Source organism: Crocuta crocuta, unplaced genomic scaffold, assembly GCF_008692635.1.
Source record: "Crocuta crocuta isolate KB4526 unplaced genomic scaffold, BGI_CrCroc_1.0 scaffold132, whole genome shotgun sequence".
In the NCBI taxonomy this organism is placed as follows: Eukaryota; Metazoa; Chordata; class Mammalia; order Carnivora; family Hyaenidae; genus Crocuta; species Crocuta crocuta.
The window spans coordinates 2673093-2685599 of NW_027528611.1; the positions used below are offsets into that span (position 1 = coordinate 2673093).

Consider the following 12507-nt stretch of genomic DNA (forward strand, 5'->3'; position numbering starts at 1 on the left):
CTCATGAAAAAAATTGATTGCAATGTTTGGTATGTAGTAAGTGCTCTATAAATATTGGTGATGATGATGATACATGACCATTCTGAAGGAAAACAAAGTTGCTGACACATTCAACTCATTTTCGGTTTCACCTCTAAAAGAACTACTTGGGTAATCTACATATTTGGAGTGTTTACCTATGTACCTTATAGCTATGTGATATACATAGGTATATATACTTGCCCCTAATCGTATCACTAGTTAGAAAAACAGCCAGGCCTGGAATCCCAGTCTCCTGATGCCCTGTGCATGGTTTTTTCTGCTCCAGGTGGTGCTACTAACAGGGTACTTGACTGTCATTCAAGAAATATATGTTGAGGGGGCGCCTGGGTGGCTTAGTCGGCTAAGCGTCCGACTTTCGCTTAGGTCATGATCTCGCGGTTTGTGGGTTTGAGCCCCGCGTCGGGCTCTGTGCTGACTGCCAGCTCGGAGCCTGGAGCCTGTTTCAGAGTCTGTGTCTCCCTCTCTCTGACCCTCCCCTGCTCACGCTGTCTCTCCCACTCTCTCCTAGAAATAAATAAAAATATTTTTAAAAAAACACTTTAAAGAAATATATGTTGAGGGCTTGCTAAGTATCAGGTACTATTCTGACACCTGTGGATGCAGCCATGAACAAAGTCCTGCCTCCTGGGCTTAGACAATGGATAGACATTGAGTCAGGTCCTGACAAGTGCTATGAAGAAAAAGAAAGGATAAAGGGAAGAAGATGTTGTATTGACCACTTAATCTTTAGTGTTTTCAGTGAAAATTGGAGGTGATACTAACTTACCTCTTAATCATTTCCCCGCAACATAGCAACATAATTGAATGTGAAGAAAACAAGGCTTCCTAGCAAGATATTTGGGTTCTAGTCCTGATTCTAATTATTAAACAACCAAGGCTGTTTAGACTTCTGTGTTTCCCCATTTGAAAAATGAAAGAAATATACACCTTGAATTTTTTTATAGAGTGGTTTTGGGTATAAAGCTGTCCGAGAGAAAGTTGTTATAAAACACCATTATAAATGTAAAATATCATTACATAGAAATATTATTTCCATAAAAATGTACCAAGAGTCTAGAATTAAAAAAAAAAATTTTTTTTTTAATCTCTTTCTACTCAACCAGAAATGATGCAACCAGAGAAGGGCTTCCAGAGTTTTGGATCTAAATATAGGCCAAATTCTTTCACCTATGACGTCAAACGAGATGTGTACAATGAGGAAACCTTTCAACAAGAACACAGAAGGAAGAGCATTTCCTCTAGGAACTTGGATATTGACATCACCACCTTCAAACACCACGTCCAGTGCCGGTGGGTATGCAGGGTCACTCAGCTGCCTCCAAGCTGTCAGCACCAAAACTCTACTCCTCTGGTGACGACTTCTGTCTTCCTCCTCTAAATTCAGGCCCCTTAGTTTACCATGTAATTTTTCTTCGGTCATTTGTTTGTTTGTGGTTTGTCTTATAGCACCCTCCTGATGATAAATTTCTTGGGCTTAAAGATCTTGGGTGTCCCCCACGGCACCTAGGGATAATATTTAATAAATACACTGATTGATTAACCACTATTACCAGTTTCCTAACAAGAAGGAACTAGGATGGACTAATTTTTTTTTTAAGTTTTAATGTTTATTTTTGAAGGAGAGAGACACAGAGCACAAGTGGGGAGGAGCAGAGAGAGAGACACACACAGAATCCGATGCAGGCTCCAGGCCCTGAGCTGTCAGCACAGAGCCTGATGCGGGGCTTGAACTCACAAACCACAAGAGTCCATCCTAGGATGGACTAATTGCTGGCAGCAGAATGAGATGCTTCCAACTTCATGTGCAGCGGTGCCCACCTAGTCCTGCAGTCGTACAACGTAGGGCTCACCGCCTGACACCCGCTGTGACGGTGTAGGTCCTACGTTCAGTTAACCTGTTTTTGCGCTGCAAACCTTTTAGCAGTCTGGTAAAGCTTATGAACATCTTTTCAGAATAATTTATTTTTCACTTTTAAAAATTGTGGTAAAACATGTGTAACATAAAATTGACCATTTTAACCAGTTTGAAATGTACAAATTTAACCATTAATGAGATTTCACGATGTTGTGCAACCATCACCACTGTTTGCAAAAAGTTTTCATCATCCCAACCAGAAACCTTGCACCCATTAAGCAATAATTCCCTGCTTCCCCCTCCCCCTCCCCCTTGGTAACCTCTCCTCTATGTTCTGTCCCTATGCCTCTTCTAGATATTTCCCTTTTTTTTTTTAAGTTTATTTATTTATTTGGAAAAAGTGAGAGAGAGAGAGAACACCAGGCAAGGGAGGGGCAGAGAGGAAGGGAGGGAGAGAGAGAGACTCACGAGCAGGCTATGCGCTGACTCACAAACCATGAGATAGTGACCTGAGCCAAAATCTAAAGTCAGATGCTTAACTGACTGAGCCACCCAGGCACCCCTAGATATTTCATTTAAGTGTAATCACCCAATTTTTGTCTTTCATGTCTGGTTTGTTTCACTTAGCATAATGTTTTCAAAGTTCATCTATGTTGTAGCCTGGATTAACACTTCATTCCACTTTAATGGCAGATGATATCCCATTGCATGTATATATCACATTTTGTTTATCCATTCATCTCTTGATGGACACTTGGGTTGTTTCCACTTTGGGGCTCTTGTGAATAATTCTGCTGTGAATATTGGCATAGGAGTATCTGTTTGAGAACTCGTTCCCAATTTTTAAGGTATATACCTGAGAGTAGAATTGTTGGATCATATGGTGACTCTATATTTAACTTTTTTGAGAAACCACCAAACTTTTTCACAGTAGTACACCACTGTACATTCACCCTAGAAATGTACAAGCATTCCCAATTACTCTGTATCCTCTTCAACTTGTGTTATTTTCCATTTTTAAAAAATACAGCCATCCTATTAGGCATGAAGTGGTATCTCATTGTGGGGTTTTGCTTTGTTTTTTGCATTTCCCTAATAACTAAATGTGTTGCGCATCTATTTATGTGCTTATTGGTCATTTACTTGTAGAGCTTCTTTGAGGAAATGTCTATTTACCTCCTCTACCCTTTTTAAAATTAGGTTGACTTTTTATTGTTGAGTTATAGTAGTTTTCTATATATCTTAGATATTAAATCCTTATCAGATATATAATTTGCAAATATTTTCTCCCATTTTGTGGACTGTCTTTTCTGTGGGTTGATAGTGTCCTTTAGTGCACAACAGGTTTTCACTTTAATGAAGTCTGGTTTATCTGTTTTTTTGTTTTGTTGCTTGTGATTTTTATGTCATATTTAAGAAACTATTGTGAAATCCAAGGTTATGAAGACTTTCCTCTATGTTTTCTTCTAAGAGTTTTATGGTTTTAGCTCTTAAATTTAGATTATTTTCCATTTTGAGTTAATTTCGCATATGCTATAAAGTAAGGGTCTGTCTCCATTCTTTCCATGTGGATATCCCATTTTCCCAGCACCATTTGTTGAAGAGACAGTTCTTTCCCCATGGAATGATCTTGGCCAGAATACTTTTTAATGTATAAAATACATAGGATTATAAAGGAAACCAGTTATGTTGAAATACAGCTGTCAGAAAAAATACCACAATTATGTTATTTAATAATATGGATCTAATAACTACCATAATTTCAAACCAGTGATGAAACAAATGATATTTTATGATCTCTGCAGCAATTTTAATGAAAATATTTTATGAAAATATTGTGATTTCGACTAGTGACAAGGTCAGGTTCTGCTGATACTATAGTGGTTTGCTGTCAGTGTTCATAATCGAAGGAAATGCTAAATTTCAGTTAGGAGGTAGTGAAAATAAAGATATAATTTTTCCTAACTTCATATATACTCTACAGATTCTATCTGTAGACCCCAGGGGGGTCCATAGACCTCAGGTTAAGGATGCTTTGTGACCTATATCATGATATTAACCCTAATTATCCAAGTTGTCCTCACTCACACTTGGGATTTTCGGTCCCTGTCATCCCTTGATTTATCACTACGGTTGGCATGTGTTGGGTGACAAGAGAGAAAGGCCTCCACGCAGCCCTATTGTAGACCTTCCTTACTGAAGCCTTTGTCCATATCCTGTCTTTTGCAAGGTGTAGTCTTGGAGACCCTCCCTGGTCCCACATCACTACTCTCATTTTCTCTGCTCCCACTGGGTCAGAGGTCATATGTCAAAGAGGGAATTTGGGGGCACGTTGGCTTTGTCTCTATAAAAGAAGTGTCTTTTCCTGACTTATACTTCATTACAAAAGGTATGTATACTTCATCACAAAGGGCCTGGGGGGCTCAGTCTGTTCAGCATCCAACTCTTGGCTTCGGCTCAGGTCAGGATCTCAGAGTTTGAGTTCAAGCCCCTCATTGAGCTCTGCACTGACAGTGCAGAGCCTGCTTGGAATTTCTCTCTCCCTCTCTCTCTGCCCCTCTCTGGCTTGCTCTCTCTCTCTCATACACAAAATAGACAACCATGAAAAATTTTTTTAAAAAAATTGGGGCGCCTGGGTGGCTTAGTCGGTTAAGTGTCCGACTTTCACTTAGGTCATGATCTCGTGGTTCGTGGGTTCGAGCCCCGCATTGGGTTCTGTGCTGACTGCCAGCTCGGAGCCTGGAGCCTGTTTCAGAGTCTGTGACTCCCTCTCTCTCTGATCCTCCCCTGCTCACGCTCTCTCTCTCTCTCTCTCTCTCTCTCTCTCCTAGAAATAAATAAAAAATTTTTTAAAAATTTTTTTAAAAATAAAAAATTGTTTAAAAAGTTTCAACCAAAGAAATTTCACCCTAACTCCCCTCCACCTGCCCTATCTTTAGACACTTAAATCTGATCAATTCCTCCTCCCATGGGCTTTTATCGCACTTCTTACCCTCTACTTCTAAAATGTACAGTTATATCCACTTCTGGATTTTAACGTGAAAGGTAGCACGGCTCTGTGGTTAAGAGCAAGACTCAGAGGCCAGATTGCCTGGTTTTGAATCCTGATTCTGCTGCTTCTCAACTGTGTGACATCGGGTAAGCTATCCTACCCTACTCTGCCTCAGTTTCCTCATCTATAAAAATGAAGATGATACTAGCATCTACTTGATAAGGGAATTGTGGAGGATTTAAAGAGTATTTGTAAAGCACCGAGCAAATAGAAAACACTATATAGGTGGGGTTTTTTAGTTAAAAAAAAATCTTTGAACTCTCCATCTTCTGCAGAAAACCTCATCTCTTGGGGCACCTGGGTGGCTTAGTCGGTTAAGCGTCCAACTTTCGCTTAGGTCGTGATCTCGCGGTTCGTGGGTTCGAGCCCCGCGTCGGGCTCTGTGCTGACTGCCAGCTCAGAGCCTGGAGCCTGTTTCAGTCTNAAAAGAAAAGAAAACCTCATCTCTTTCCTCATTTTCTCCCCCTTTGTTAGCAACTACAGATACTTCTTTCTTGTCAAAATGTCCCCTGTGCTTTCACAATGACTCTTACATTCTTCACTTTTACAATGCCTTCAGTCAAATCCAGATTCATGTCCAAATGCTTACACTATTTCCCCCACTGGCTTCCAATTCCTATTCCTCTAGCTCCTTCCTTGATTTTCTTTCAATTTTAGAGCCTCAGCATTCCAGGTCCACTGTATTTTTTATTCCATGCTAATGAGCTTTGATGACTCTGCCTAGGGTGGCTTGTCTTCTGCCAAGTGACATATGGAGAGAAGGAGAGACTGGACCAGATGAAGAAACAAATTGTCCCAGTGACATGTTCTGCTCTCCCCTTTGGGGGCTATAATTGAGGAAAGCACACTGTGTGCACCTGCCTAACATCCAGGGACTCATAAAAATAGCAATGTGATGTTCCTTCCAAACCAATGGCCTTGTTCCTGGCTCCCGAACAGAATTTAATAGCTGTCAGTAGGAACTATGATGGTAATAGAGTGTATAGAACACTGAAGTAGAAATCATTAGACCTGGTAGTTTGTAGCCCCAGCTCTGCCCACACTACTGTGACCTTGGAAAAGTCACTTACACTTATTTGGTCTTAATTACCTTAGGGATAGTAAGGCTCATCGTTGTGAGAATCAAACATGTGAAGTTCTTTCTGCACACACATTTTAGCCTTGCATACACTAAAGTTATATTTGTTGCTGTAGTCAAATCTCAGTTATCCAACGTAGCTCATATATGAAAAATCCTCATACATTTTGCTTTTAGCCCATACTAAAATGGAAACAGCAAAAAAGCAATTTGAAACCAAATTCATTTTACTGGCTGATTGATTAACCAAGTGACTGCTTTATGATTCTGCTGTTTTAGATGATCTAAAGTTTGGGGGAGATGGAGGGTGGTTCAGTTGGTTAACCATCAGACTCTTGATCTTAGCTCATGTCTCAGGGTCATGAGTTCAAGCCCTATGTTGGGCTCTGGGTTAAGCATGAAGCCTACTTTAAGGGAGATTGATTAATAAATTTATTTTAAAAATAAATGAAGGACTCAGGTGGCTCAGTCTGTTAAGTGTCAGACTTTTGATTTCAGATCAGGTCATGATCTCACGGTTCCTGACACTGACAGTGCAGAGCCTCCTTGGGATTCTCTCTCCCCCCTCTCTCTGTCCCTCTCCCCACTCCCCCAAAATAAATAAATAAACATTTTAAAATAAATAAATAAAATAAAAGTTAAAGTAGGTTTTTTCAATCTCAGCATCATTAACATTTTGGACAGGGGTGGGCTGTCCCATGCATGGTACGATGTTTAGCAATATCCCTGGCCTCTACCCATTACCTACCAATTGCACCCCCTCTCTGAGTTGTTGACAATCAAAAATGTCTCCAGACATTGTCAAATGACCCCTGGATAACAAAATTGTTTTGGATTGATGTCCACTAGGGTAAAGGATAATAAAGTTTTATTTTATTGCCTTTTCTTTACATGGCTAATGGCTAAAGCACAGGATTCCATTAGCTATAGAAAATCTTCTTCTTTTTTAATGTTTACTTATTTTTGAGAGAGAGAGAGAGGTGGGAGAGGGGCAGAGAGAAAGGGAGACAGAGGATCTGAAGCAGGCTCTGTACAGACAGCAAACAGCCCAATGGGGGGCTCGAACTCACGAACCGCGAGATCATGACCTGAACTAAAGTCGGATGTTTAACCAAATGAGCAACCCAGCCCCCCCCCCCAAATGCCTATATATTCTATAANAAAAAAAAATTAGTCTATGGGAACGTCACAGATGCGTTCACTGCCCCTGGCTCCCATCAATATCACATCTCAAAATGCTGTGCTTATCAAGAGAAAGCATTAACAGTCCATTGTTTCTACTAGAAAGTTGCTAGGTTTAATTCTTTCCAAACATCCTGTTTTGTATGCTAGACGATAAGGCTGAGTTGTTGTCATATGTATGACATTTGGTTCTCAACCAGAGGCAATTTCGTCCCTGAGGGAACATCTGGCAATGCTCTGAGACATTTTTTTGCTCGTCATGGGTGCGGGGGGTGGGGGTGGGGAGCGTGCTATTGGCATCTGGTGGGTAGAGGCCCAAAGATACTGTTAAACATCTTGTAGTGCCCGGGATGGTCCCACAGCAAAGAATCATCTAGTCCGGCTTGTCAGAACATCAGTAATGCCGACAAGAAACTGCTGTATGGGAGGAAGAATGCCACACTGCCTTTTCTCGACTATGCAGGCTTTTTCTTCGGAAAACCGAATCCAGTCTCTGTTCTTCTTTCTCACAGCTGCTCATGGCACAAGTTCCTAAGATGCATACTAACGATCTTTCCCTTCCTGGAGTGGGTGTGTTTGTACCGATTCAAGGATTGGCTTCTTGGAGACCTACTTGCCGGTATAAACGTTGGCCTTGTGCAAGTTCCCCAAGGTAAGGAAGATTCAAAGCCTTTTCACCCACAACCCATCAGGCCTTGTCTGCTTACCCAGATTAAGCAATTTACTTGTGCTAGGAGACGAGAAAAAGAATTAGGTGAATTCCATTCACATTTTTACCATTTATTCCCTTACCAGCCAGATTTCCAGCTCTTCCAGCATGGTTCCAAATGACTCAGTTAGTTTAGAGCCACGAATACTTTGCAGAGTATTTACAATGCCCATTCAATGGTCATTTGGTTTTTTTGGTTTTTGGTGTTTTTTTGGTTGTTTGTTTTTTGCTTGCTTAGTCATTTCACACTCACACAGCTACAGTAGACCTCAGGGGGCACTGGTTTTTCTTAGGAAGGTGGAGGACAGGAAACAGCATGCTAGCATCTCTTCAGTAAGTTACACACATGGCAATCCAGGGGCCACTCTTTGGTCTTCCAAGGGGCAGTTCAGATACAAGACAAGATCACACGGACAGAGGTATGGGAACTATCCAGGTTTTAGAAGACTCATTTCCCAAATAGAACCAACATCTCGTGTCATTCTCTTATCTGTTGCTTTCAGGGTCCCACAAATGGCATGTTCCATTACAAGAGTTATTATGCTCAGAGAGGCTCAAAGCTAGGGATTCCTACTAGATATTTATCGTTCTGGACCAGTCTTCTTGGTCCAGATATAGTAGACTAATTTGGCTCATTTTTACCATAACCAATGTTGGCTGGGAACATAGCTGACATTTCACCAATACCATGTCTCCAATGAAACCACTGGAAAGTGAACCCAACATCAAATTTATCCACAGAGAAAGTGACAAGATTTTATTCTTTACTCAGAGTTCACACAATTCCCTACATGGTATTGTTTAAATACTATTTCTCTATTCTTTTGGAACAAGCCAGGGGGGATTGAAACCTGTGATTGTATGGGTGGTGCAAAGCACAAAGAAGCCAAGCAAAAGGGCAAGTGGTAGGTACCAGACATCCAACTCTGGCACAAGACTGTTCGTTGAAGAAGAAGGATGCCTTTTAATTAAAAAAAAAAAATTTTTTTAACATTCATTTATCTTTGAGAGACAGGGTACAAGCAGGGGAGGGGCAGAGAGAGAGGGAGACACAGAATCTGAAGCAGGCTCCAGGCTCTGAGCTGTCAGCACAGAGCCCCATGCACATCTCGAACCCACAAACGGTGAGATCATGACCTGAGCTGAAGTCTGATGCTTAACCGACTGAGCCACCCAGGCGCCCCAAAAGGGATCCTTTTTAAATAATTCCTTACCCTGCAGTAAAATTGACTTTTTCCTTTCGGTGTTGAGTTCTATAAATTCAAACACATGTGTGGATTTCTGAAACCACCAGCACAGTGAAGATACAGAACAGTTCCATCAGCCCCCAAATTTGCTTATGCCACCCCTTTAGTCACATCCTCCCCTGGCAACCACTAATCTGTTCTCTATCAACATAGTTTTGCCTTTTTGAGAATATCAGATAAATGGACTCGTGCAGTATATAACTGTCAAAGGCTGGCTTCTTGAATTCAGCGTGATATCTTTGAAATTAATGCAAAGTGTAAGATGCATCAATAGTTTGTTCCTTTTCATTGCTGAGTAATAGTCCATAGGATGGCAATACCACAGTTTATTTATTCATTTGTTGATAGACATTTTGTTTCCAGTTTTGGGTTGCCAAAAACAAAGTTGCCATGGACATTCAGGTACGTGGTTTTTAAAAAATTGTTTACTTATTTATGGGGGGGGGAGCAGAGAGAGAGGGAGAGAGAGAATCAGAGAATCCCAAGCATGCTCCACATTGTCAGCACCTGACTAAGGGCTCAATCTCACGAACTGTGAGATCATGACCTGAGCCAAAATCAAGAAATGGATGCTTAACCAACTGAGCCACCCAGGCGCCCCAGGTAGAGGTTTTTATGTAAACATAGTTCTCATGTCTCTAAGGTGATATTGTTGGTCATATAGTAGGTGTGTGTTTAACTTTATAAGAAACTGCTAACCTATGTACTAGAGTGGCTATACCCGCCATTTTACATTCCTACGAGCAAGATATGAAAATTCTAGTTCCTCCACACCCTTCACTTTATATTGTCTATATTTTTTAATTAAACTTCCTATCTTGAGGTAATTATAGGTTCACATGCATTTGTAAGAAACTATGGAGAGATTCCTTGTATCCTTTCCCCTCTTCCCCAATGGTAACATCTTACAAAACAATATTAAGGTTGATACCGTCAAGATATAGAACAGAACATTTCCAACACCACAAGGATCCTTCATGTACCCTTTATTTTTAAACTTGTTTTTTGTTTTGTTTTTGTTTTTGTTTTGAGAGAGAGAAAGAGAGTGCAAGTGGGGGTATGGGGCAGAGAGAGAGAGAGAGAGAGAGAGAGACTCTTAAGGAGGCTCTGAGCTCCGAGCTCAGAGCAGAGCCCAATGCAGGGCTCGATCCTACAACCCTGGGATCATGGCCCGAGCCAAAATCAGTTGTCAGATGCTCAACAAACTAAGCCATCCAGGTGCTTCTCATGTTGCCCTTTTATAGTTACCCCCACTTACCCCTTGCCCCCATATCCTCCTTAACCCTGGAGACCACTAATCTGTTTGTTCATTTCTAGAATGTTGTCATTTCGAGAAAGTTATATAAATAGACTCATGTAGTATGTAATTCTTTGAGATTGCCTTTTTTCCCCACTCATCTTAGTTCTCGGGAGATTCATCTAGGTTGTTGCATGTGTCAATAGTTTATTCCTGTTTTTTATTGCTGAGTAGTATTCCATAGTATGGATGTACCACAGTTTATTTACAATTTTTTTAATGTTTATTTATTTTTGGAGAGATAGAGAGAGTCAGAGTGTGAGCAGGGGAGGGGCAGAGAGAGAGGGAGACACAGAATCCGAAGCAGGCTCCAGGCTCGGAGCTGTCAGCACAGAGCCCGATGCAGGGCTCAAACCCACGAACCATGGGATCATGGCCCGAGCCAAAGCTGGACGCTTAACCAATGAGCCACCCAGGTGCTCCGCACCACAACTTATTTAAACATTCACCTTATAGTACATCTGGATCATTTTCAAGTTTTGGCCATTACAAATATAGCTGCTATGAAACATTTGTGTGTAGGTTAATGAACATAGTCTTCTTTTGTCCAGGAGCACAATTATGGGATTGTATAGTAGTTGCACATTTAGAATTGCCAAGCTGTCGTCTAGAATGGTTGCATCATTTTATATTCCTACCAGCAGTCTCTGAGGGATACGGTTGCTCTGCCTCCCCACTAGCATTTGTCACTACTTTTTATTTTAGCCGTTCTAGTTGGGATCCGGTGAGGTCTCGTCCAGCTTTCAGTTTGCAGTTCCCTAATGACCAATGATGTTTAACATCTTTTCATATGCTAATTAATCACCTAAATATTTTAATGAAATGGCTCTTCTTGTCTTTCGCTTGTGTTCTAATTGGACGGTTTGCATTTTCACTGCTGAGTTTCAAGAGTTATTTCTTTAGTGTAGATATTAGTCCTTTGTCTTTGGTGTTTTGCAGATATGTTCTCCCAATCTGTAGCCTGTCTTTTCATCTTTTTCATAGAGCACAGAGCAAAATTCTCGATTTTGATGAAGGCTAGTTTTTAGTATCTTTTCTTGTAGCCATTCCAAGAGGTATGTAGTGAGATCTCATCGTAGTTTTAATTTATATTTCCCTAATGGCTAATGAGGTTGAATATCTTCTCATGTTCGTATTCACCATTCTCATAACCTCTTCGGTGAAGTGCCTGTTCAACTCCTTTGCCCATTTTTTAATTGGAAAAAAATTCTGTTTTCTTATTGTTAATTTTTGAGATTTCTTTATATATTCTGGATACCAGTCTTTTGTCAGATGTGCAATTTGCAAATATTTTCTCTCGGTGTGTAGCTTATCTTTTTTTCTCGACAGTGTCTTTCATAGGACAAAAGGTTTTAATTTTGATAAGTCCAATATATCCATTTTTTTCCTTTTATGGATTGTGCTTTTCCTACTGTGTGTAAGAACTTTACACCTAATCCCCAGACAAAGATTTTTTGTCTTTTTTCCTAAAAGTCTTATAGCTTTATGTTTTACATTTAGATCCATGATCCATTTGAGCTAATCTTTACATAAAATGTGAAGTTTAGGTCAAGGTTTATTTTTTATTACATTTTCAACATGATTTTTAAAGAAGACTGTCCTTCATTGAATTGTTCTTGCACTTTTGTCAAAGATCAAAGAGCCATATTTTTGTATGTCTATTTTTGGACTCTCTATTCTGTCCCATTGACCTACTTGTCTATCCCTTTACCAATATCATGTCTTGATTTTTCTATCTTTATAATGAGTCTTAAAATTGTGTAGTGTGATCCTTCCAATTTTGTTCTTTTTCAAAGCTGTTTTAGCTATTCTATATAAATTTTAGAATCAGCTTGTTTAATCTACCAAAAAACCCTATTGAGGTTTTCCTAGCTGTTGCATTAAGTCCATAGATCACTTAGGGGATAATTGATGTCTTTATTATATTGAGATTCCAATTCATGGTCACGGTATATCTCTCCATTTACTTTGGTTTTCCTTGATTTCTTTCATTAGCATATGTAGTTTTCAGCATTCTGCCCATGGGCTGTTAGAATTATACCCGA

General features: G+C 40.2%; 1 protein-coding gene across 1 annotated transcript in view; it reads left to right on the forward strand.

The window, feature by feature from the left end:
- Window positions 1–1150: 1150 nt before the first annotated feature.
- The window catches only part of SLC26A8 (solute carrier family 26 member 8), a 64757-nt gene continuing 53400 nt past the window's right edge, over window positions 1151–12507 (forward strand). Inside the window, exons 1-2 of the mRNA XM_077754906.1 lie at window positions 1151–1332; window positions 7722–7861. Coding sequence (XP_077611032.1) covers window positions 1151–1332; window positions 7722–7861 — 322 coding nt within the window. The remainder of the gene's footprint in view (window positions 1333–7721; window positions 7862–12507) is intronic.